Source organism: Monodon monoceros, unplaced genomic scaffold, assembly GCF_005190385.1.
Source record: "Monodon monoceros isolate NGI ecotype Baffin Bay Population unplaced genomic scaffold, NGI_Narwhal_1 Super_Scaffold_4, whole genome shotgun sequence".
NCBI lineage: Eukaryota > Metazoa > Chordata > Mammalia > Artiodactyla > Monodontidae > Monodon > Monodon monoceros.
Genome location: NW_021703781.1, coordinates 72857553 through 72879431, shown reverse-complemented (window position 1 = coordinate 72879431; position 21879 = coordinate 72857553). Strand labels below are relative to the sequence as shown.

General features: G+C 50.6%; 1 protein-coding gene across 1 annotated transcript in view; it reads right to left on the bottom strand.

Annotated features, from left to right (window-relative positions):
• TACC2 (transforming acidic coiled-coil containing protein 2) overlaps positions 1-21879 on the bottom strand; it is a 189643-nt gene that overhangs the window by 126922 nt on the left and 40842 nt on the right. Inside the window, 3 exon segments of the mRNA XM_029245524.1 lie at positions 10691-10804; positions 11376-16048; positions 16050-16689. Coding sequence (XP_029101357.1) covers positions 10691-10804; positions 11376-16048; positions 16050-16689 — 5427 coding nt within the window.

Here is a 21879-nt window from a genome sequence, read left to right as displayed (position 1 = left end):
AACAGGGAGCCTGGTGGTTTCTAACATAAGCTTCCCATCTTCGTGCAAAAGCAAAACTAGACCCTGCAGTGATCATCAAGAGTGTTTTATCTCCCAAGGATTCATAGCCCAACTGTTTGTAAAGAAACCTGAAACAGACTGCAGTATCGTCTGAGAGTTTCCTCAGCAAACTGCTCACATAGACACACTGGGCTAGAAGGAGGTGAACTCAAGTTTCAGCAGAACCTTCTCCTGAGTTAACTGTAACCAGACTTCCCTCCCCACCAGTATCTGCACACTCCCCAAATCCTGGTGAATTAGAGAATCTGCAGCTCTTGTCCAACCAGCTCCTCATAATGGTTTTCCTGCAATCCTACTGCAAACGGTATTGGCCACAATCAAAGGGAAGCCAGGGTCAGCAGAGTGCAGAGGCTGCAGTTTAACTCATTTCGCAAAATAGCTGGAGGAAGCCTGCATATGCAACTTTCTTGGATACAACCCAAGGACAAGATTACTTTAGACCACTACCACCACCTCCAGAAAACAATCTATAACGCCAGTTCATACCAGGCCCACCTGGGGTGCTTGCTGTGTACAGGAAAGGTGATGCCTGCTCACTAGAATGGCAGCGGATTTGTTGGAAAGAGCACTGGTCTCGAGGCCAGAAGGACTGCATTCAATACGAGTCAGACCAGTGGCCCCCTGACAAGCTGTGTGGCCTTCCGGAAGTCACACACCCTCTCGAGGTCTCAAGTTTCTCACCTGTAAAATGAGGAGCCTGAAGATCCTTCTGGTTCAGTTATTTCAGGACTACGAATGCCTGAGCCAGACGTGGGTGGTACCTGTCTCAAAGGATGAGCATCCCCGCTACCAGGCCTCAGGAGCCAGGGACTCTGCCCCAGACATCCTTCAGAGGTGGCCCTGAAAGGCAGTCTGGCCTAAACTGAGACCTCAAGCCCAAGCTTGGCACTCTCCCCTCATCCAAACCCTCACTTTCTGACAACTCTGGCCACTCCCACTTAAATACCAGCCGCTTGGTCACCTGCCAGGAGGGGAGATCCTTCACCAGCTACTATGCTGCAGCATCTGGAAGTCAGGTGGCCAGACAACCTTCATCCCTGCCCCTCCTCTAGGAGTCTGGGATGGGCTAGCAGCTCAAAACGTCTTACTAAGTAGTCGGGCAGTTTGACCCATAAGACACACTCAGAGCTTGCGTTCCGCTGGTGCAGCCTCCGCTGGGCTCACCCACACAGGCGCTCCATCCCTGCCACAAATGTTAGGTTTCAGCCTCTTTGCAGCCATTCTTGGCAAGAGGTTAACCACAAAGCCCTAGCTTCCCCAAGGGAGAGAAGGCATTCCCCATGTGTGCCTGATGGCTTGACCTTGCATCAAATAACAATGTTGCAACACTGAGGGCCACTCCAGTGGGGAGGATGTCAGCCACAGTTCAGAGAGGTAGCTTTAATGGGTAATGACACCTACCGAAGAATCCAGGGGAGATGCAAATGAACTTCAGCAAATTTCAACGAGTCCTTGTGTCAAAGCACAAATGTTTACCCTTCCCCCTCCCCATAGCCTCAAGTCCATTCTTTAGTAGGTCTGTGTCTAGCTGTGACAAAGTGAGAGAGTGGCATGGACATATATCCACTACCAAACGTAAAATAGATAGCTAGTGGGAAGCAGCCATATAGCACAGGGAGATCAGCTCCGTGCTTTGTGACCACCTAGAGGGGTGGGATAAGGAGGGTGGGAGGGAGGGAGACGCAAGGGGGAAGAGACATGGGAACATACGTATATGTATAACTGATTCACTTTGTTATAAAGCAGAAACTAACACACCATTGTAAAGCAATTATGCTCCAATAAAGATGCAAAAAATAAAAAAGCACAAATGTTTACCAGTAACTTGCCTGAATCATAGCATTATTATCATTCAAATGATGATAGTAGTAAAAACAGCAGTAATAACAAAAATTACCCCGATTAAGTCCTTACTGCATGCCAGACAGGCACTCGGCTAAGCTTTTAACACACATTATACACATTTTACAGGTGAGGAAACTGAGGCTTAGACTAGCTAAGGAATTTGCTCGAGGTTGGAGAGCCTAATGGCGGATTCAGAAGTTAGGCCTGGCCATCTGCCTCCTGGAGTACCACCTGACCTGGTTTTCCCAGACAGAAAGCCTCCAACATATAGTGAGTTGAGATGAATTATTCAGCAAAGGCTCACGGAGCGCCCACTGTGTGCCATGCAGAGTATCGGGTGCTGGGTAACCGAGAGCCGCATCTGCAGTGCCTTCCCAAAGAAACAAGATCCTGACTTCTTCTTTTGGCCAGAGGCCGACACCCACTTTCTATAGAGGTGACCATCACCACGTGTCCCACCAAACATTTCTAGACGGGGAATTCATGCTCATGACGCCCACCTCCTGATCTAGCATCAGAGGACACTGCGGCGCAGGGAGGGGCAGGAAGTGCAGTCGCTTGGCAAAGGCGTGAAGGCGCACAGTGAGTGGCGGGAACCAGTGAACCACCTGATCCCTCCGGAGGGAGGATGCCGAGCACCGGGCTGGGAGTCAGCAAACCGCACGCGTCACTCCTCCGCAGTGCCTGCCCACCGACTGCCCACCTGCCGATTCACCCCAACCCTCTATCCAAGGGAGGAGGGGTGCCCAGTGTCCTAGCTCCTCCCTAAGGGGGAGACCTTGGCTTGCCTTCTAAGCACCTGGCATGGCTGCACACCTGCTGGGGGCCTGAGCCGGCTATGGGGATGGAGCTGCCTTCAGGAGCCCCCGCAGCTCAGGGACCTTGTCTACAGCTCTGCCGTCACAGCTCCTGGCTATGGAAAGCTGGCTTGTGCAGGGTACTCTGTATCTTGCCTCCTCTAATCACCTTTAACCTTCCTTTAAGCCCCAGGAGACATCATTGGCCATCTATCCGTGAAGAAGCTGAGGCTTGGAGAAGTGAGCCAATCACCCAACAAGGCCCAAGAGCGGGCGATCGGGATTTGAACTCCAGGACCTAACGCTCCCCTCCCTCCAGCCTGATTTCACCCTCAGCCTCACGTCTGGTGCCTCCTCCCCCCGTCCTCCATGCCCATGTCTCGGGGCCCTGCTTCCCTCCACCTACGGGTGCTCCTGGCCTGAGGACTCAGTGCTGACTGTGTCCGCTGCACACTGCGGTCCTCTCTCTGCGCACCCCGCCCACTCCCAGGGCACAGGTGCACTCCTCTCCTGAGGTTTCTCTTCCCAGACACCCTCTGACCACCTTACAAAAGGAAAAGGCATTAAAAGTCTCAGTAATCAGACCCCTTACAGTGCCTTCCCTGGAAACAAAGAAACACTTGCACGGTCTACCTCTGATTCAGGAGGCTGCTAAAATATTTAACACCTGACGACTTAACATGCTTGAGAAGAAAGGGGAGGCCGAGATGCAGTTAGCTGGGGCCTCTGACCTTGCACACCCCACGGTAAGCTTCTTTCCCACCCTGCCAGTTTCTTGGGACAAGATCGGTACAGAGACGGCAATTGGCAAACACTTCTCTGCTGTGGACCCATGTCAGCTCCCTCCCAGCCCAGATGGGCACCCTTACAGGTGTGGCCAGTGGGGATGGGTAGGCACAGAGAGCTCTAGATTAAGTGTTTGGAGCCAGGTGACCGGGTTACCCGGGCCTCCTTACCAGGCCCGTGTGTGAGGTTGCACTGGCTGAGCCAAGGCCTCCGGTCGGCCCGGTGGTGAACATCCTTGGTTCAGGTGCCAGAGAGACGCCTTCTGCTGATCCGTGTCGCCAGGCGCTTGTGCCACGAATACAGCCCAGTCTCCGCTCTGCAGGCACAGCTACCTGACTTGCCCACTGGCAGAGCCAAGGGGTGGCCAGGAGGAACCCAGCGCTCACTGAGCACCACCAGGCATCTGAGCTCTGCAAGGGCTTCACACAGAATCTCTCGGAATCCATGCTGCTGACGGGCACGGTTCACCTCTTATGTACACATGAAGGAACTGTGTCTTCAGGTTGGGCTGTCCCATGCAGAGCCCGCTACCCCACGTGGCTATTTCAATTTCAGTTTTAATGAATCAAAGTTAAATAAAATTCACAGTTCAGTTCCTCCCTAACCCTAAACCACATCACCCTGAAACTGGCCAGATTTTCGAGTGGCCTCATTTCAGGTGTGTAGTAGCCACACGTGGCTAGTGGCTGCCATACTGGATAGCGGAGATATAGAACATTTCCATCATCGTAGAAAGCTCCAGTGGGCAGAATGTCTTAGAGGATAACCTCCCCAAGATTCCTTCTGGCTAATAAGTTACTGATCAGGGATCCAAACATGGATTTGATGTCTGAAGAATTCTCCAGAAGAGAGGTTCCAGCCCCAGCCCTAACTCTCATTAAACCACTGGTCTTGAGCAAGCCATGTCACCTGTCCCAGCCTCCCCTTCCTCCTTTGCACAAGGGGCACACAAGTGGTACCTACTAAGGGTTAAGGTGAGGTGGAAATAAGATGCTAGATGTGGGCGTACTTTGGCCCAGAAGGAGGAATAAGTGAAAGGGAACTTACACTGAGTACTTATTTTGTGTTGGGCACTCTAAATAAAGTGGCTCGTTTAATCCTAGGTATTATATACCCCCACTTTACAGGTGGGTAAACAGTTTCATCAAAGGTGATGCCCCCAAGGTCACACAGAACTAGAGCTCGGCCTGGAACTTATCTGTAGACCTCCAGGCCTATGCTGGTCTCACACAATAGAACTCAATTCTACAGCCTTCTCTCTAAAGCCCAGAAGCAGGTTTGGGGCGGTGTGGCTGGGAAGAATGGCTCCATGCTCTGGGGCAGGTCCTCGGTTCAGCTCAGGCATCAAGGGGAAACATATCGTCAGGGGCCAGATTCTGATTCTGGTTCTGCTGTCAGGTAGCTCCCTCATCCCATCCCTATTCCGAGTCTCGACAAGAATGCGCCCAAGTTTCCTTCCAGATATCCAGCTAGAGTCTAAAATACCCATTTCTCAGTCACACCTACTGAAATGAACCTGCATCCTGGTCTAAAACAGTGGCGGTAATGAGAGGTTCCAGGAAGAGAAGCGGATGAGTTTGGACACATTCATTTGGAAAATCACCACCTTGCCCTGAAACTGGCCTGGGATTCTTAAGTGGCTCTTCCTGCATCAGATCCAGATGTGGCATAGCAGAGGCCTCAGGGCTGAGGGGCTCAGAAACCCAGAAGGGCTAGACCAAAGTAGTGGCATTCCCGTCACAGGCACCTGGAGGGAGGGAACAAGCCCCTTGCCTTCAGGGCGGCTGCCACCTTTGGTGTGGGTGCCTCATAATCCAGCTTTCCAAAGTGACTTGGCATTATTCCCAAGGGCAGATTCACCTCTAAAAAATTTGTTTTAATTATGGAACACAAAAGCTTCAGAACATAAAGGCTACATTTTTAAAGGTCCTTTGACTTTTACATTACGATGGTTCACAATGATTGAAGCTGTGGATCGTAATGTAAATCTGCGTCATCTGTAGAGTCGTTAGTCCTGAGGTACTTTTGAACCACGTAACAAGCTCCTGTGAGCCGAGGAGGGTTAGCAGAGCTCACATATGACAGAAGCAGAGGCATAGAGAGGTCAACCGGATGGAGAAAGACTCATCCAGCCTCATGTCTCCCATTCCTGTGGGGTCTGTTACTATATCATTTGGAGACCTTGGGTATTTTCTTTGTTTGCTTAATTCCCAGGATGTTTTTGAATAAAGACGTTTAAAATGATAATAGTGGTTATCATTTGTATTTTACACTTACCATATATCAGGCATTATGCTAGGTGGCTTTGGAAACATTCCATTTTAATCTTAATTCCAACCCTAACAGGGAAGTATTATTTTTCCCATTTTATAGATATGGAAACAGGATTGAAAAGTTAAGCATTTTCTCCAAGGCATCACACAGCCAGTAAGAGATCTCTGGGATATAAACCCTCCATCTTACTCCATTGTCTCCCTTTTGGGAAGAAAATTGCTCCGAGGGAAAGAAGTGTCAGCATTGTAGCTCTGTAATAGCCCAATACTTCCCAAAAGGAAGTTTAAAATAATCCAAGCAATGTAATCGAAAATCAAACCCAGAAGGATGGGGGTGGGGGCGGAGATCTGTCATCCTGGCTTTACCTGCTAAGAGACCTAGGCTTGGTAGCTTCTTTTCTTTTCCTTAATTTATACGGCTGTAGCCCTCCTCAAAATCTTATTCTGAAACTCAAAAACATGGTGTCACAGCTGGTAATTTTAGAAGGAGGAGGAGAGAGAAGGAAGAAACAGACCCAGTGGGAGGAAGGGCAGGAAGTTGCTCCAGCCCTGCCTTTAAGTCCAGCCAGGGCTTCCTGCACAAGATGCCGGCTGCCCCTCGCTGCTTCCTCCTTCTACCCCTCAACGCCTCAACCCAACTGCCCTTCGTGGTTTAGCCTAGGTGTACGCAAAGACCCAAAGCACCTGGGAATAATTTAATTCTCTCAAATGTACTAGTAATTGAAAAGGATACCTTTCCAACCATTTCCCCAAATGGAAAAAAAAAGAGACCCCTTTAAATAAATATTCAGGAAAAACAAGCTTGGTGATGTCCACGATGGATTCAGAACTACACATCTGACCATCAGTGGTGTGAAAGCAAAATGCCAAATTCTAGACTTTCCATCCACTGAAGACAGTCGTTGTATATAGAAATCCACAGCCAAGCCGTCTGTCAACAGACTCCTATTTCTTGGAGTTGGGTGTACGTGTACCCCTTGGGTGGAGGTGAGCAAAGCCACAAGATACCCACAGCACATCCACCAGCAGGGCCAATTTGACGTCAAAAGATGGGAAATTAAGCAGCAAAATATTTGTGCTCCTGGCATCTACCTGGATATGAGATTGGGTTATTAAACTATCCTGTCACCAAGACAGAAAAGAGACATTTCTTAGATATTGAATCTGATCTGTGATATCAGCCCCATTCAAGTTAGCAGAATCTCAAAATTCAATAGATTCAACAGAAGCATGTCACCTGATAACCAAGAGAGTAGAAAATATGGTTTTGACTTGCTTTGCTCTTCTCGTGGCAACTCAAAGCATTATTTTTATGTTGAAATACAATACGATATGGTACACAATAAAAGATACACATAAAGTTTTACAATAAAACAAGATCTCAAAATTTTTTAACTTGAAGCAGATCGCTGTGGGCTACCCAGTAGGGGGTAAGAAAGAGTTCGCTCTCTTCAGCCATGAAGACATTTTAGCAGACAAGGAAGTCAGCCCTGGAAAAGAAAGATGGCCAGGCTGGAACCTCAACCTCAAGAAGATGAACAGTTACCACTCAGTTCACTGCAGGAGAAAAGCCTGTCCCACAGAACTGTAATAGGAAACCTAACCCCTACCAGGGGCTGGAATGCACTGGAATTGCATTTGATCAGTTATCTCATCCTTCACTGCAACTCAGCGAGGCAAGTATAGTTGTGACCTCCCCATTCTACAGATTGGCAAACCGAAGTTAGGTATGTAACCTGTAAGGTGCACAGCTGGGTGTGAATCCGAACTTCACCACCACCCTAGCTTCTAGCAGTGTCTGCCTCAGTGTGGCCACCCAACCTCCCCAAGACCGCTGCCAAAATTCACCTTCACGTGCAACACCTCCTTTTCCCAGGACGCGCACCTCTCACCTTGGCCAGACTTTCTCTGAGGCCTGCCCAGGTCCACGGCACAACTCCCTCCTGGTGAAAGGTCCACTGGAGCTCCTGAGCCTACCCCCAAGGCAAAGGAGCATTCCCTACGTTTGTGTTACAGTAGGAATGAAGTTGCTGGGTTGAGAGATGAGGGTCACCGTGGGAAGGCTTGGCCTTTGGGATCATTCGATAATGTGAGAGCTCTGTGAGGAGCTGGGGTGCTCCAGGGGGCAGCTATTCACCATGTGGAACTGTTGAGGGCTTGGAGTGTGGCCGGTCCAAACTGAGATGCACTGTGGGTACAAAATACAACCCAGCTTGCAAAGACTTCATATGAAAGCAAGAATGTAGGATATCAGATTAATAATTTATATATTGATTGCATGTTGAAATGATAATATTTGTGTTATATTGGGTTACATAAAATATATTATTGAAATTAATTTTACCTGTTTCTATTCAGCTTTGAATGTGGCTACCAGAAAATTTAGGATTACATTTATGGCTTACGTTCTATTTCTTTTTTTTTAAACATCTTTATTGGAGTATAATTGCTTTACAATGGTGTGTTAGTTTCTGCTGTATAACAAAGTGAATCAGCTATACATAAACATATGTCCCCATATCCCCTCCCTCTCGTGCCTCCCTCCCACCCTCCCTGTCCCACCCCTCTAGGTGGTCACAAAGCACTGAGCTGATCTCCCTGTGCTATGTTATGTTCTATTTCTATTGGACAGAGCTGGTCTATACCTTCCAGAGACCTTTGACTGTCTACTAAGAGACAGAGGTCACCCCACCTGGCAAGCTGGAGGGGAGGGTCCATTCAGAATTCTTTCTGGAAATCCTCAGCCAATGGGAGAGTGGCAGCCCTTTTTCCTAAGAACCCAAAGCACAGGAAAGGTCAGCCCTTTTCCATCCTCATTTCCTTCAAGGACCAGGGCAAAGCAGGTTCTGGAGCCCAGTGATCTAAATAGAAGTAGACCATGGGCCACAAATGCAAGCCCGGAATGCAAAAGCTACATAGGTAATTTTAAAAGGTTGATAGCCGCATTAAAAACAAGAAAAAAATGTGAAATTAATTTCAGTAACATATTCTAACCAAGTACATCCTAAATATTATCATTTTAACATATAACAATATAAAAATTATTAACGATGCATTTTGTATTCTTTTTTTTTGGCCACACTGCACGGCTTGTGGGATCCGAGTTCAAAGCGCACAGTCCTAACCGCTGGACCGCCAGGGAATTCCGTGTGTTCTTTTCTTCACACTAATTCTTCAACCTCTGGGGTGTGTTTTACCCTTACAGCACACCTCCATTCACATGTGACCAGTGGCTGCCAAATTGGACAGCACAACTCAAGAATCTAAAAGTCTACCACCCAACAAATCCTCAACCAGAGCCAAGCGCACAGGACACCCATTATAATGTAAATGTCTACTGCTCTGTAAACTGTGATAAGTCACACAAGTTCAGCCACTAAGACTTATGTTTGCAAAGAGTTCTGATGGCAGCAGAAAAAAAGGACTCAGAATTTAAACAGGAGAAAAGAGTGGATGACGCGACGCTAACATAATAAACACCAGTCATCGTTAGTTGGTGTGGCTGTGGATTCTTCTCCTTTTCTTTATACTTTTCTATACCTTACGAAGTTTCTAATATTAATTTAGAAATTATAATTTTAAAATTTAAAGTGATTAAAACAAAGAGTCATGAAATACTTATTGAACTACTACTATATGCCTGGTCCTGAGATCTTCTTGTTCTCCAAGAAGGTGACAAAACATCCAGGGACTGAAGAAGGAGCTAATATGACATTTATGGGGAGGGGAGGGGAGGGGAGGGGAGGATTTTCTAGTCAGACATTTTTTCCTACGCTTTAACTGGGAATGTCAAAAATACATACGAGCAGGGGCTGCAGGGAATTTTGTGCTAAGTCAGCAGTGGAGACAAGTGTCGAATGCAGATTAAAACTGCATCTGTCTCGGCAGCAGCGTCCGTATCTCATTGGCCCAGAGTTATAAGAGTCGCTCTCGAAGGGCAGGAAAGGCAGCTGGGTGTCGGTGGAAGTGCTCAGACTCAAAAGACAGGTGATCATGCATTCTTTCAGCATGTGTAGAATATGCAATAAATCATTTACAAAATGCCTGCAGCTGTTTGGTAGCTACACTGGCCAGCCACAGGTACTAATTTAAAGTCCAACCCCGCTCTGCTTCACACAAGCGTGTGCCTGCATACACATACACATACACGCACACATACCCATGGAGAGCTCTGGAATAGCCAAAGATCGAAGGATGCTGCACAGCTTGGTCAGAACGTGTCTTTGCCACAGTATCTCCCTCTCCCCCACAGGATGAAATCTCCCAGAAGCTGCTGTTGCACAACAGGGTGGCATCTCACTCAGGAAAAGAACAGGCAGGTATGCTGCAAAGCGTGAAGGTCTGGGATTCGCAGATGCATCTATCATTTGTCCTCCTCTAATCTTGAGAGGGGTGTGACTGCTGCTGGTGATTAGACATTCCTGCTTGAGATTAAAGCAAAGTTGAGCCCATTTGCCTCAAAAGGTAATGAACTAGATTAGGAGGTGTCGGGCTCAGGGGGTTGGGAGTCGTGAGGTGTGCTGTCTAAGGGGTGCAGGGTTTCTTTGGTGGCGGGGTGGGGGGGATGACCATGTTCTAAAATTGACTGTAGGGATAACTGCACAACTCTGTGAATATATTAAAAGCCACTGAATTGTACACCTTAAATGAGCAAATTATATGCTTTGTGAATTACATCTCAATAAAGCTGTTAAAGAAAACAAAGATAAGCTCAGATATGAAAGCAACTCATTCAATTCCTTTCACAGCAACGGAGCTTGTAGTTATCTTAGCCACTGCTTTACCTGTATAAAGAACGGGAGTGACTAGGTGTTTCTTTCTTAGATAAAGACTCATATATTAGCAGTACCCTCCTTTGCAAAACATCCAGCATGTCTCTGCCAAAGGCACGTATCATGGTTCTCCAAAGGCTGCTACCTTTTCACTGACCTTTCTGCTCCGCCCGCACTTCTGGTCTCGTCTGAAATGACCTCGCCCATGACATTTGGAACATCCTCCTCAGGAACCGAAGGTAAGGTGGATGGGCTGGGCCCAGAGCTCTTTCTGGGATAAGGTAAAAGAAGCAATAAATATTTTAAAAGGTATTTTTCTCCATGTCCTATTGAAAAGCCCATTTCCCAATTAAAGCTTTAAGTGTCTACTTCACCAAAATCTCTGGAAAAAATTAGCTTCAGGCAGCAAATGGCTTTGAGATGCTTTGGGATCATTTAGGTCTCTCTGTATAACTGTGCATAAATAAATCCAGATTCAAAAGCAGATGTATTTTGACTCCAGGAAAACTTCTGGCTGACCGTAACCTATGACCTTATAGGGCACTGCCAGCCTGTAAACATTTCATGCTTTGCGAACAGTTTCAGTTAGAAGAATTAAAAGAACACAAGGCAAGGAATAAGACACGTTAAACAGACACAGCTCCCATGCCTCCAAAGCACTTCTCACGTTTTTCAGAATCACAGCACATCCGGAGATTGTGAGCAGGTAAATTTCAACAATTAGATATGGAAAATTAACCTGCTTCTAACCACCCATCTCTTTGATTGACTTTTTAAAACCAAGTGGGAACCACTTTTGAGGCTGACCCCATATTCCCATAGGAATTTATTCTTGTAAGTACCTCTCGGCGTCGAGCGCTTCTGGATCCAGGCTTTGCAGCTTCAGGTCCCGAATCTCGTCAGGTTCCGCAGGTGAGGAGACAGGCACCTTCCCATCGCCAGCAGGAGTGGGGGGCTCAGGCCCGGGCTGCCCCTCAGCCTGCGGGTACCCGGCCGGGCTGTCCCCGCTCGGGGCGGCTGCAGCCTCCATCCTCAGAGCCCCTTCACAGCAGCTGGGGTCCCCAAGGCTTCCTGGCAGAGCCGAGGCACAAGCCGCACCAGAGAACATTCTCGTAGCACCTGCTTCAGGCAGGTGGGCAGACACACGTGCCCCGGTCTCAGCTGTGCTCAAAGTGACGTCATCCTCTGCTTCCCTAGCAGCTTCTGCTCCCAAGCCGGGCTCCAGGGGAGTATCCACCACTTCCCCAGCTGGTGGCTCCAGGGTGCTCTGGGTGCCCAGGGTGTGCTGTGTTTCCGAGATCCCAGCAGCACCTTCATGCCTCCTCTCACCCCTAAGTGTGTCTGGGGTACAGGCCTCACTGATGGCCTCGGCCACAGTCGGAACATTCCCATGGGGAGAAGATGCTCCCTGGGCAGAGGTGGGCACCGACATGTCACCCAGAGCCCCTGGGTGAGAAAAGCCCTGGGCACCATCTTCTCTGGGTTGACCGTCTCGGCTAGATGTCTCCTCGTGCTGTTTTCCAGGAGGAATTCTGTCGTCTTGAACTGCGTCCCCTTCTCCATGGCTCTGGGGAGCCACCTGCAAGTCAGCATCGGGAATCTCTGGAGAAGTCACCTGTGAAGACAGACCTGAAGCTGCTTCCTGCCGGCCGCTTTCCTGCTGTGAGCGGGCCTGGCTCCCAAGCCCCGGCCAGCCTTCCCCAGACCCCTCTGGCTTCTTGCTTTCTGTCAGCATCTGTGGAGGCCCACTCATTTCCTTCCCCACACTGGCACCTGGCAGGCTCTGCTCTGCAGCTGGCCGTGCCGGCCCCGGCAGCTTTTCTGGAGCTGGATCCTGGGGACCCAGACGAAAAATCTCAGCCTCTACAGTCAGCTCTTGCTTCTTCTCCTTTGACTGTATCCAGAGTCCGGCAGGAGTGGTGGGGAGAGGCGCGATGGCCACTCCTTGAGTCCCATCTGGAAGCTTCTCTGGGCTTGGCGTGGCGAGGTCCTTGCCCATCACACTCTTCCCAGCTCCTGCCTTTTCTCCCAGTGTGCTCTGGGGCCGATCGGCGGTCAGGGCTCCAAGCACAGACTTCTCAAAGATCTTGGTGATGTGCTCTCTGAAGTCAGGGAGCCCAGCGATCATACTGGTCTGCCTGGAGCTTGCGTCTACACCAGCTGATGCTCCCTTCCCGGGATCCTTGGAAGGGTCTACCATCCTCTGCCCACTGCGCTCTCTCTCCCTTGCTGCATCACCTGCTGTGCTCTCCTCACTGGCAAGGTGTGCCGAAAGGTCACTGGGCTTGGCACTTGCCCCGGGAGTCCTTGAGCCTTTCTGTTCCTCTGCCGTCTGCTTTCCCTTGGCCAGAAGTGGCACCCTGTCCAGGTAGGGCACGGAGTCCACAGGCCCCTCAGAGGTCCCAGCTTGGGGGCTTCCGCTGCTGGCTGGCACGGCGGAGGTTTCCTCACCTGCAGCTCCTGGTTGCCAGAGGGAGGCAGGGGAGCCACACGGTACCTTCGCGGAGGAGGCATTTTCCAAGACAAGCAGGGGCTCCCGTGTGGGACAAGGGCTTTCACCAGGAGCTCTGAGGCCTTGAGGTGAAACAGTTTTCACGCCACTGTCTTCTGCCCCTTTCCTGGCAGCACCCTCCACATGCAGGTAAGGAGTGTCAGGGGCAGCCTCTTCTGGTGGCCTGGACGACAGGAGCCTCTTTGAGTCAGGGACAGCCTGGGCTGCAGAAATATCCACCACGCTCCTGGGAATCCCACCCAGCTCTCTGGCTGGCAGCAAGGCATCCTGGCAGCTGGCGGAGGGCTGCTCAGCTTGGCAGGGCTCACCTAGGGCACAGGTAGAAGCTTCCTCCCCAGGGGAGGGGCACTGCTCTGTTGGGAGGAAGCCACCACTCCGAGCAGCTTCTCCTGGCTCCCCCGGAGCCCGTTGTGTCCCCAGGTCTCCTCCGTCAGCGTTCCCACCAATCTCAGCAGTCCCACCACCCGCACCTTGATCCTCAGCTGATGGGAAACTTTCAAGAAGCTTTTGGGGCTCTGCATCTGTGGCAGTGGGATGCTCCATTTCCTTGTGTGGGGCTAACCCCGATTGCCGCCTGCCCTCCTGGGTTTCATCACCGGCCTCTCTCTCTGGGGCCTCCTGGGTGGGTGTGACTCTGGGGCCGGCAGGTGCTGGAGCTGGTGGGCAGCGAGCTGCCTTCAGGAGAGCTACTGAGTCAGGCCGACAAGGCGGGGCCCCCACTGTGTTCCCACTTGCCTTCTCTGTCTCACCCAAGTCCTGGAGCGGGGGCCAAGCGTCAGCTGCTTCCGAAATGCCTGCATCCCCGAGACATGCCTCTTCATGCTGGCTGCCAGCTTTCCGCCCATCAACCAGCTCCTGCTGGGACTCGTTTGGCCCCTGTCCAGCACAGCAACTTTCCTTTCTGCTCAAGCTACATGCAAGAGAAGAGTCTTGTAAGGTGTCTGCTGCAGGAGGTGGGCCCCTGGACAGCTGACTGCCACTGCATTCCCCCTCCTGCCCGTTCCCCCCTAGCGCAGGCAACTCCGGTCTCTCTGGTGCTGACAACTCCAACTGCTCTGTTGTACGATACTCCGGAATTGTGTGCCCGGGAGGTGAACTTGGAGCATCAGACGGACTGCCCTTGGGGAGCTCACTCTGAAGTTCTGATTCAGAAGCCTGTTCCTTTGCTCCATGAGTGGGCAAGCTCACATCTTCCCGAGGTTCCACAGGTATGTGGATTTGGGGAGAATCTGCACCCAGGTTCTTAAACTCTGCATCACCTGGGTAAGTCTCTTTCTCGCTTTCGCACTGTTGGGACATCTCCCTGAGAGTTTCAGAGGTGGATGCTTCTGGGTCCGTTTGGGACTGCTGGAGACGGTTCTCAGAATACAGTGAGGGCCTCTCGGTTGCAGCCACTCGTATCCCGCTGTCCCCCGGGCAGGACAGGGTTTCCTGCTGATCTAGCTCCAGGCTGAGGGTCGTGAGCCCACAGTCCACTGCCAAGTTCTCCTCCTCAGGGGGAGGTGGCCCATCGGTGTGGACTTCCTGTCCAGCTGCATCACGCCCCAGCCCATGGGCGTGGGGTGGTGTCACCAAGCCCTCCGCATCACAGCTGCCCGGCCTCTGCGCGGATGGGTGGCTCCTCGTCTTTATTTCAGATTTGCCCTCCGCCTCCTGGGCTTTGGGGACGACCTCTGTAGCAGGAGTTGACAGGAAATCCGATTTCTCTGATTCTAAAGCAGGAAGAGGGTCCATTCTTCCCAATGCCCCCACATCCTGAAAGGTGTCAGGATACTTGGTCTGCAGTCCTGGCCCCTCCCAGACAGCTCCCTCGGGGAAAACGTGTTTACTGGCTCCATCCGGCCCAGAGCGGGGGATGGGATCCTGCTCGGGAAGCTGGTGCAGTGAAGCAGATGCATGGACCACTTGGGCTTCTCCCATCATCCCACAGGCTGCCGAGCTCCAAGCTGCATCTTCTGATGGAGAGCCGGGCCTGTCCACGTGCCCGGGGGCCTCCTTTCTGAGTGGCTGTGCTGAGGCCATGCTGGGAAGGCTGTTGCTCTCCACATCGCCAGTTAGCTGTGAAACCTCATCCTTTTCCCCCTTTGGGTCAGGCTTGCAGCCCCAGGCTTCGGGTTGCTCTCCCTGAAGGTTCCCAGGATCTGCACCCTCGGGGGGCTCTGGGGCTGCCTCCTGTCCTCTAGGGTCGGCCCCAGGTTGTCTGCTTTCCGCAGCCACAGCTGGACCCTCGGGGGCTTTGCCTTCATCCTTTGGCCCCAGCGACCTTCTGGCATTTTCATCTGAGGCACCGGGAGGGGGAAGAGGCAGAAGCCCTTGCTGGACCTCGTGGCTTTGCTCCCCATTCCAGAGCTCTTCCCTCTCCTCCGGGGGTGAAGGGATAGGAACCTCTCCGGGGCCACCTTCGGGGCCCGCTCCCTCTCCTCCGAGGTCTGATGCGTGCTTCTCCTGTCCTGCCAACCCTGCTTCTGCCCGCTCTGTAGCCAGATCTGTAGGAACAGGCCTCTCAGCACCGGAAATCATCTCTCTGGGCTGTTCTGCAGCAGCAGAGGCCCGAGCAGCTGGCTGTGAAGTGAGGCTTGAAGCTGGGTCCGTTTCCTCAGTCGCCGCGTGTGGGGCGGGCTCGGGGCTCACAAGCAGGGCCCCCTCGGGCTGGTCACCTGCCGTCACACAGACGGCCTGACGGCGCTCAGCTCCTTGCCTCCCTGTCTGCGAATGACCCCGAGCATCAGGGGCATCCAGAGTCTCCTCCCAAGAGCCCTTGGCCCCTGGTGCCAGGGCAGGACCCAGTGACTCCCAGGGCAGCTCTGTGGGCGGCGGATGCGCTCCCACTTGCCGCGGGCAGCTTTCCCGGGCAGCGACCTTCGCTTCTGCTCCTTGGGTCGCCCCTGGAGCACTCCCGCTGGGAGGGCTGGCCCTGAGCGCTCCCGAGTCATCGGTGAATTCCTGAGGCGGCCCCTCCACTTGGCATTTAGGGGCTGGATCTTGTGGGGTCGGGTTCTCGGGTTCTGGGGGGGGACTCTTCCAGGCCGGCTGAGCTCTCTTGGCCTGGTTGGGCTGCAGCAGGGGCCATGGGCGCTCCCCGCGCAGACTCTGGCAGGGGAAAGCCACCTGCAGCCTCTCTCCCTTGGGACTCAAAACCACCAGTCCAGCCATTGTCTCCACGCAGCTGCACCGTCAGGGGCTCTCGAGGAGCAGCTGCTGAAATTCCCGGCACCTGGTCACTGGAACTGGAGGAAGACAGCTTCTGCCCCTCTTCTTCCTTCCGTCCTCTCGCTCTGCCGGCGCTGGGGGCGATTGCAACCACCCTGCGCTGAGCAGAGCTGTCCATCCCAGGGACAAAGGCTGCTGGGGTGTATCCTGGGGCATTTGGGGAAGGTTCCCTCTGGGGGTGTTGAGCCAGGGGACAATCTTCAGGTTCTGCTGCTGGGCTTGCCAAGCAACCTTCCGGGGCGCCCTCAGCAAAGGGCACGGAGGCCAAGGGACTCCCCTGCTCCCAGGGCTCCGGTGGGCTGGGCAGTGGAGAATCTTCTTGGCCCATGGCTTCCTGTGGGTGCTTCCTTGGCTCAGTCACCTCTGGGGACATGATGCAGGGATACCGGCTGGCAGCACCTTCAGAAGTGGAGCAGGAATCTCCATGCCCGACGCTGCCAACAATGAAAACATTTATTGTTTTATCAGTTCTCATGGATGCCAAGGACAGAGCCACAGCCCAGGCAGAATCACTGCACACCTCTCCCCACCAAAGGCCGCAACACACACCAGCCTCGTGCATCTCGTTCCTCTCCATGAAGAGACACCCCCCAATCCCACCCCACCTGTAACCATGACACGTGCCCTCACTGTCTGCAAAAATTAGTGCAGAAAATCTCAAACATTCAATCTGAGGCTTTCCACGCTGGTCAGTAGAGAATGCGGAAATATGGAAACTAATTCATAATTGTCTACAATGCAGGAAACTCAGAAGATTTTGAATAAATATAAACCATGGTAGAGAATTGGGATGAGCTCTCTGTAGTTTACAGAGAGGTCCTGAACACTTCTGGGGATCCTTAGATGTTCAGGAAAAAGGCAAAAATGGGCAAAGCCAAGCTTTGAAATAAAGAGCTATTCTTGCAAAAAGTTAACTCGATTCTTTACATTCAGCGGGTGGTACTGTGAGGCATAATCCAAAAATCAATTCTATTTAGCTGTGGAATTTCTGCATATGAACTACATATAAAATTCCTGGGAGCTGAATTACCTTCATACCCATATGTGTCTCAGCTTGAAATTACTTTGCTGTACAGTGTGTAAAGAAAAACTGTGAACATGCAGGAAACTTGGGGGAATATGGCTCAGAGTCATGGACTTGCTATAGATCATCAACTATCCAGTTATTGTAAAATAGCTTATCACATCCCATATTTAGACTGTGTTTCTCAATTCTATATAGTTTTAATTAGGTGTATTTTTAAAATTTAAAGGCAATATACGGCCAAGACAAAATTTTGAAAATGTAGAAAACATGCTTGCCACCTGAAGTGTTCTAGTGAATTTCCTTTTTTTCCCACGCAACTCTTTAGGGAGTGCAATTTTTGTTATTTTTACAGAGCTGTGATTCTATATACTTTTATGATCATGTATCTTTCAGTATCAAAAGAAACTGCTCAAGGCAAAGTTAACAGAAGTATGGCTTTTCTAAGGCTTTTACCATGTTCTTTGAAATTATTACAGGGAGGAAAATTTATGGCATCTTCTTGTAACTATCACATACACACACATTCACATATTCATAGACCCACAGTGTTTTGGATACAACCAGAGGAAAGATTTTATTCTACATGTCCACTACCAAAATCCTATCTTTCCATGCAGGGCAACGCATATACATTCGTTTATGAGAGATGCATATAGTGGGAAGATGAAGTACATTTCTGTTCAAATTTAGAAATATGTGTTATGGACTGAATTGTGTCCATCTAAAAATCCATATGTTGAAGTCCTAATCTATCATGTGACTGTATTTGGACACGGGGCCTTTAAGGAGGTTAATTACGGTTAAGTGAGGTCGTAAGAGGGAGGTCCTAATCCAGTAAGACTGAAGTCCTTATAAGAAGAGGAAGGGACACCAGGAGTCGCTCACATAGACAAGAAGGCCATGAGCAGATGCAGCAAGAAGGTGCCATCTGCAAGCCAAGAAGAAAGGTCTCACCAGAAACCAACCCTCTAGCCCCCTAACCTTGGAATTCCCTAACTGAGAAAATAAATTTCTGTCACTGAAGTCACCCAGTCTGTGGTCTTCTCTTATGGCAGTGTGAACAGACTAATACAATAGGTATATTGGGCATTTATTGTACTATCCTTTCAACATTTTTAAGGTTTCAAAATTTCCAAAATGAAAAGCTGGGAAGATAATAATGGATGAAATTTATTGGACATCAGTGCTTTACATGGATTATCTCATTTAGCCCTACCAATAGCCATGCAAGATGGATATTATCACTGCCATTTTGCAGATAAGAACCCCGAGAACAGAGGGGTTAAGCTTGAATCTGACAACGTTTGTGTCCCCAAAATTCAAATGTTGAAAACTAATCCCCAAGGTGATGGTATTAGGAGATGGGGTCTTTGGGAGGTGATTAAGTCATGAAGGTGGAGCCCCCATAAAGGGATTAGTGCCCTTATAGAAGAGACCCGAGAGAGTTTCCTTGCCCCTTCTGCCTTGTAAGGACTCAGAGAGGAGACGTCCATCTGTGAACTCGAAAATGGACCCTCACCAGACATGGAATCTGCTGGCACCTTGACGTTAGATTTCCAGCCTCCAGAACCACAAGAAATAAATGTCTGTCGTTAAGCCATCCAGTCTATGGTATTTTTATAGCAGGCTGAACAAACTGAGACAGAGGGCAAAAGGCTCTTTACCTGGCTCCATTCCAGCCTCTTGCCAAGTCCCTCACCTATGAAATGTACATGACATCCTTGAAGGAGGTGTGTACACATGTCACCACACTAGTTGTCCTGATTTAATGCTTGTTCCTGAACATATGACATTGAAAATATTTCAGATGGACCCAAGAGAGAGAGTTGGCTACTATCTCAACCAGATTAGCATTTTCAGACCAAACGCAAGGCTGACAAGAGCAAAGAAGAGAAAACTCAGAGGGTAAGTTATGGGAATCCCTCCAATCCTCACATGGTCATGAGGACGGACGCGCCCACGGAGAGCCCTGGCCCCATGCTGACTGACACGTGTGAAACCACCAGGTGTGCAGGTAACGTGCCTTGGCCTGGCCTCTGCAGAGCAGCATTTCTGGAAATCCATGGATTGTTCCAGAACCAGCAGCTCTGCACTCTTGAATCTGGCCATTTTCCTTTTAATAAGCACTTTACACTGAATTGTGTCCCAATCTTTAACTAGGGTGTCAAACGGTTTAGTAGCTGATGAGATCAATGGTGTGTGATTCATAAATGAAGGGCTCCTGTTGAGGCCTGCTTGTTCAAGAAGCGCAGAGCACGGCCCCTCTGCGCTGGTAACAAAACGGACAAAGCAGCTTTGTTGTCCTGTCTCTGACAGCAGCTGCTAGCTCAGGAGAGTGTGCGGCTTCCCTTCAGGCCGCCTGAAGTCAGGACCATCTGGGGACGAGATGACAAATTCACTCAATTTGGGCACCTTGAAAACCTGCAGGTCTTTGGAGACAGCAACCAGGAACACATCTCCCAGAGTGTGAGCATACGACTCCATTCAAAATAAGGACCCAGCCTTGGTTTATTTCGCCTAAGCTGGGCACCAGCAATCTCTGTGATTGCCCATCAGAAGCCAATTTTTAAAACCAGATTAAAGCCACTCACCAGGAGCAGATTTGCCCAAGGGCAGGAAAAATTCTAAGAACTCATCTGTGAGGGCTCTGCATTAATGGAAGCTTCCATAATGTCCTTTTGTGCTTCAAGATTGAATCACAATGTGTAGGATGGAGGTTCAGCTCAGAATCCAAAGGCGAGCTCTTGTGGGCTGGGCAGCGTGTTCTCAATGGAAGGCTTTCAGCCCAAAGCGGGCACAGCCTTTGAATTGAGGAGGGGAGGGCACAGCCTCCCCGGTGCCGACCAGACGTCCCCAGCCAAGAAGGCGAGAGGCATGGGGTGCAGAGACCTGGGAGGAGGGGTGATTTGCTGCAGCGAAGGTCTAAGCAGAGGATGGAGATGCAGAAAATGTCCTCCCCGCCATCCTAGCTGGAGACAATCACGTCCAGATGGGATCCTAAATGAATAGCTCTGAAGACACACACTCAGGCCAAGTAGGAATGCTTAAAAAGAGGAAGGAGGCTGGTGGAGGGAAGAACAAGCATGCCCCTGCACTACCAGGCTTTAGGGGAACCAGCAAAACCGTAAAGCAAAATCGTCAAGATGGAGAGTCGCCGCTGACTGAGCATTTACTAAGGCCAAGCCCGTGCTAAGCGCTTCAGTTGTGATTACATTTAATCCACACAGTAGCCAGGCAGAGCGGATGCCCCCCACTGCACAGATGAGGAAATATTCACAGAGAGGTTCAAGACCAGACCCGGGTCGCACGCGGAGCTCCCACGGCAAAGCAAGATCAAGCCCTGCCTGGCTCCAGGACCCTGCTGTCTCCTGCTTCCCTGTACTTGCTGGCCTCGCCTCTCCTGGACCGATGCAGCAGCCTCTTCTCCCACCCACTCTGGCCCCTGCATTCTCTTCTCCAGGCTGCAGCCAGAGCAATGGCTTAGAAATGAAAGCCTGACCCTGTCACCCTCATGGGAAGACTCTCCGGTGGTGGCTTCACTTTGCAATCAGCTGTGCCCCCAGCCTACCTTTCCGGCTTCGTCCCACACAGAGCTCCCCATCCGTGCATTTTCCTGGAGCTGGAGCCCTCCTGCTTCTCCCTGCATATCTCAGCCCCAATCTTCACTTTTGGATGAAACCTCCCTGGACTGGCCTCTGGGATCAGCTCTCCTTCTACAGCCCTACATAGTGAGGGCACTAGTCACAGCTGCCATCAGAAAGGATGACCATTTCTCCCACTGGAGTATAATGGAGACTGGGTCTTGCCTCTTTTCAATATTGTATCTCCAGTGCTTGCCATACTGCAAGCATTGAATATATGAATGCATGAGTGGATGCATGGATGGATGGATGGACAAATACAACTAAACGCAAATCAAGGATTCTAAATATGCAGAAATCCTGGTTGTTTGACTTGAAGATTAGGAAAGTTCTTTTCTTCCATACAATCACAGCGCTCTAGTGATCTATTAGTCCAAACCTCTCATTTTACAGGGATGAGGAAACTGAGGCCCAGGAAAGGCAAAGTACTTTTGTTTAAATACCTCTGCCAAAGAAATGAGGTTAAGGCAGCACTACTCAGCCACATGTCCCTTTGCTCACTGGTGGGTCTGATAAGTTAGGGGGTACACTGCAAGTGACTTGTTATTAATTATAAAGCACAGAAGGCTGCGAATGATTTGTAATTTTCATAAATTAGCCTAATGCAAAAGATGATAAGGTGTCCCCACAGAACATCGTCTCTGTTACTCATTTTGCATTCTGCTGCAGTTTCTGGAAAAGGAAAGCATGGGGCCGAGGGACATCCAGCAAGTTAGACCACAGACCCTGGGGACTACCTGTCCTCAAGCACGGCTAATGGCTGGGGCTGGGGTGAGGGGCACGGGGGCTGTGGGTGCTCCTCGGCTTCTGCATCATGCCGTGGCCCACAAATCGGGGCTTTTCTGACACTTCTGAGTTCTCAGAGAAGTCTGACACTTCTGCCCTATTCTCCACTCCTTTCGGGTCGTCGCCCCTGATTGGTTAGATGGGGAAGGCAGCCTGCCGTAGGTCCAGTC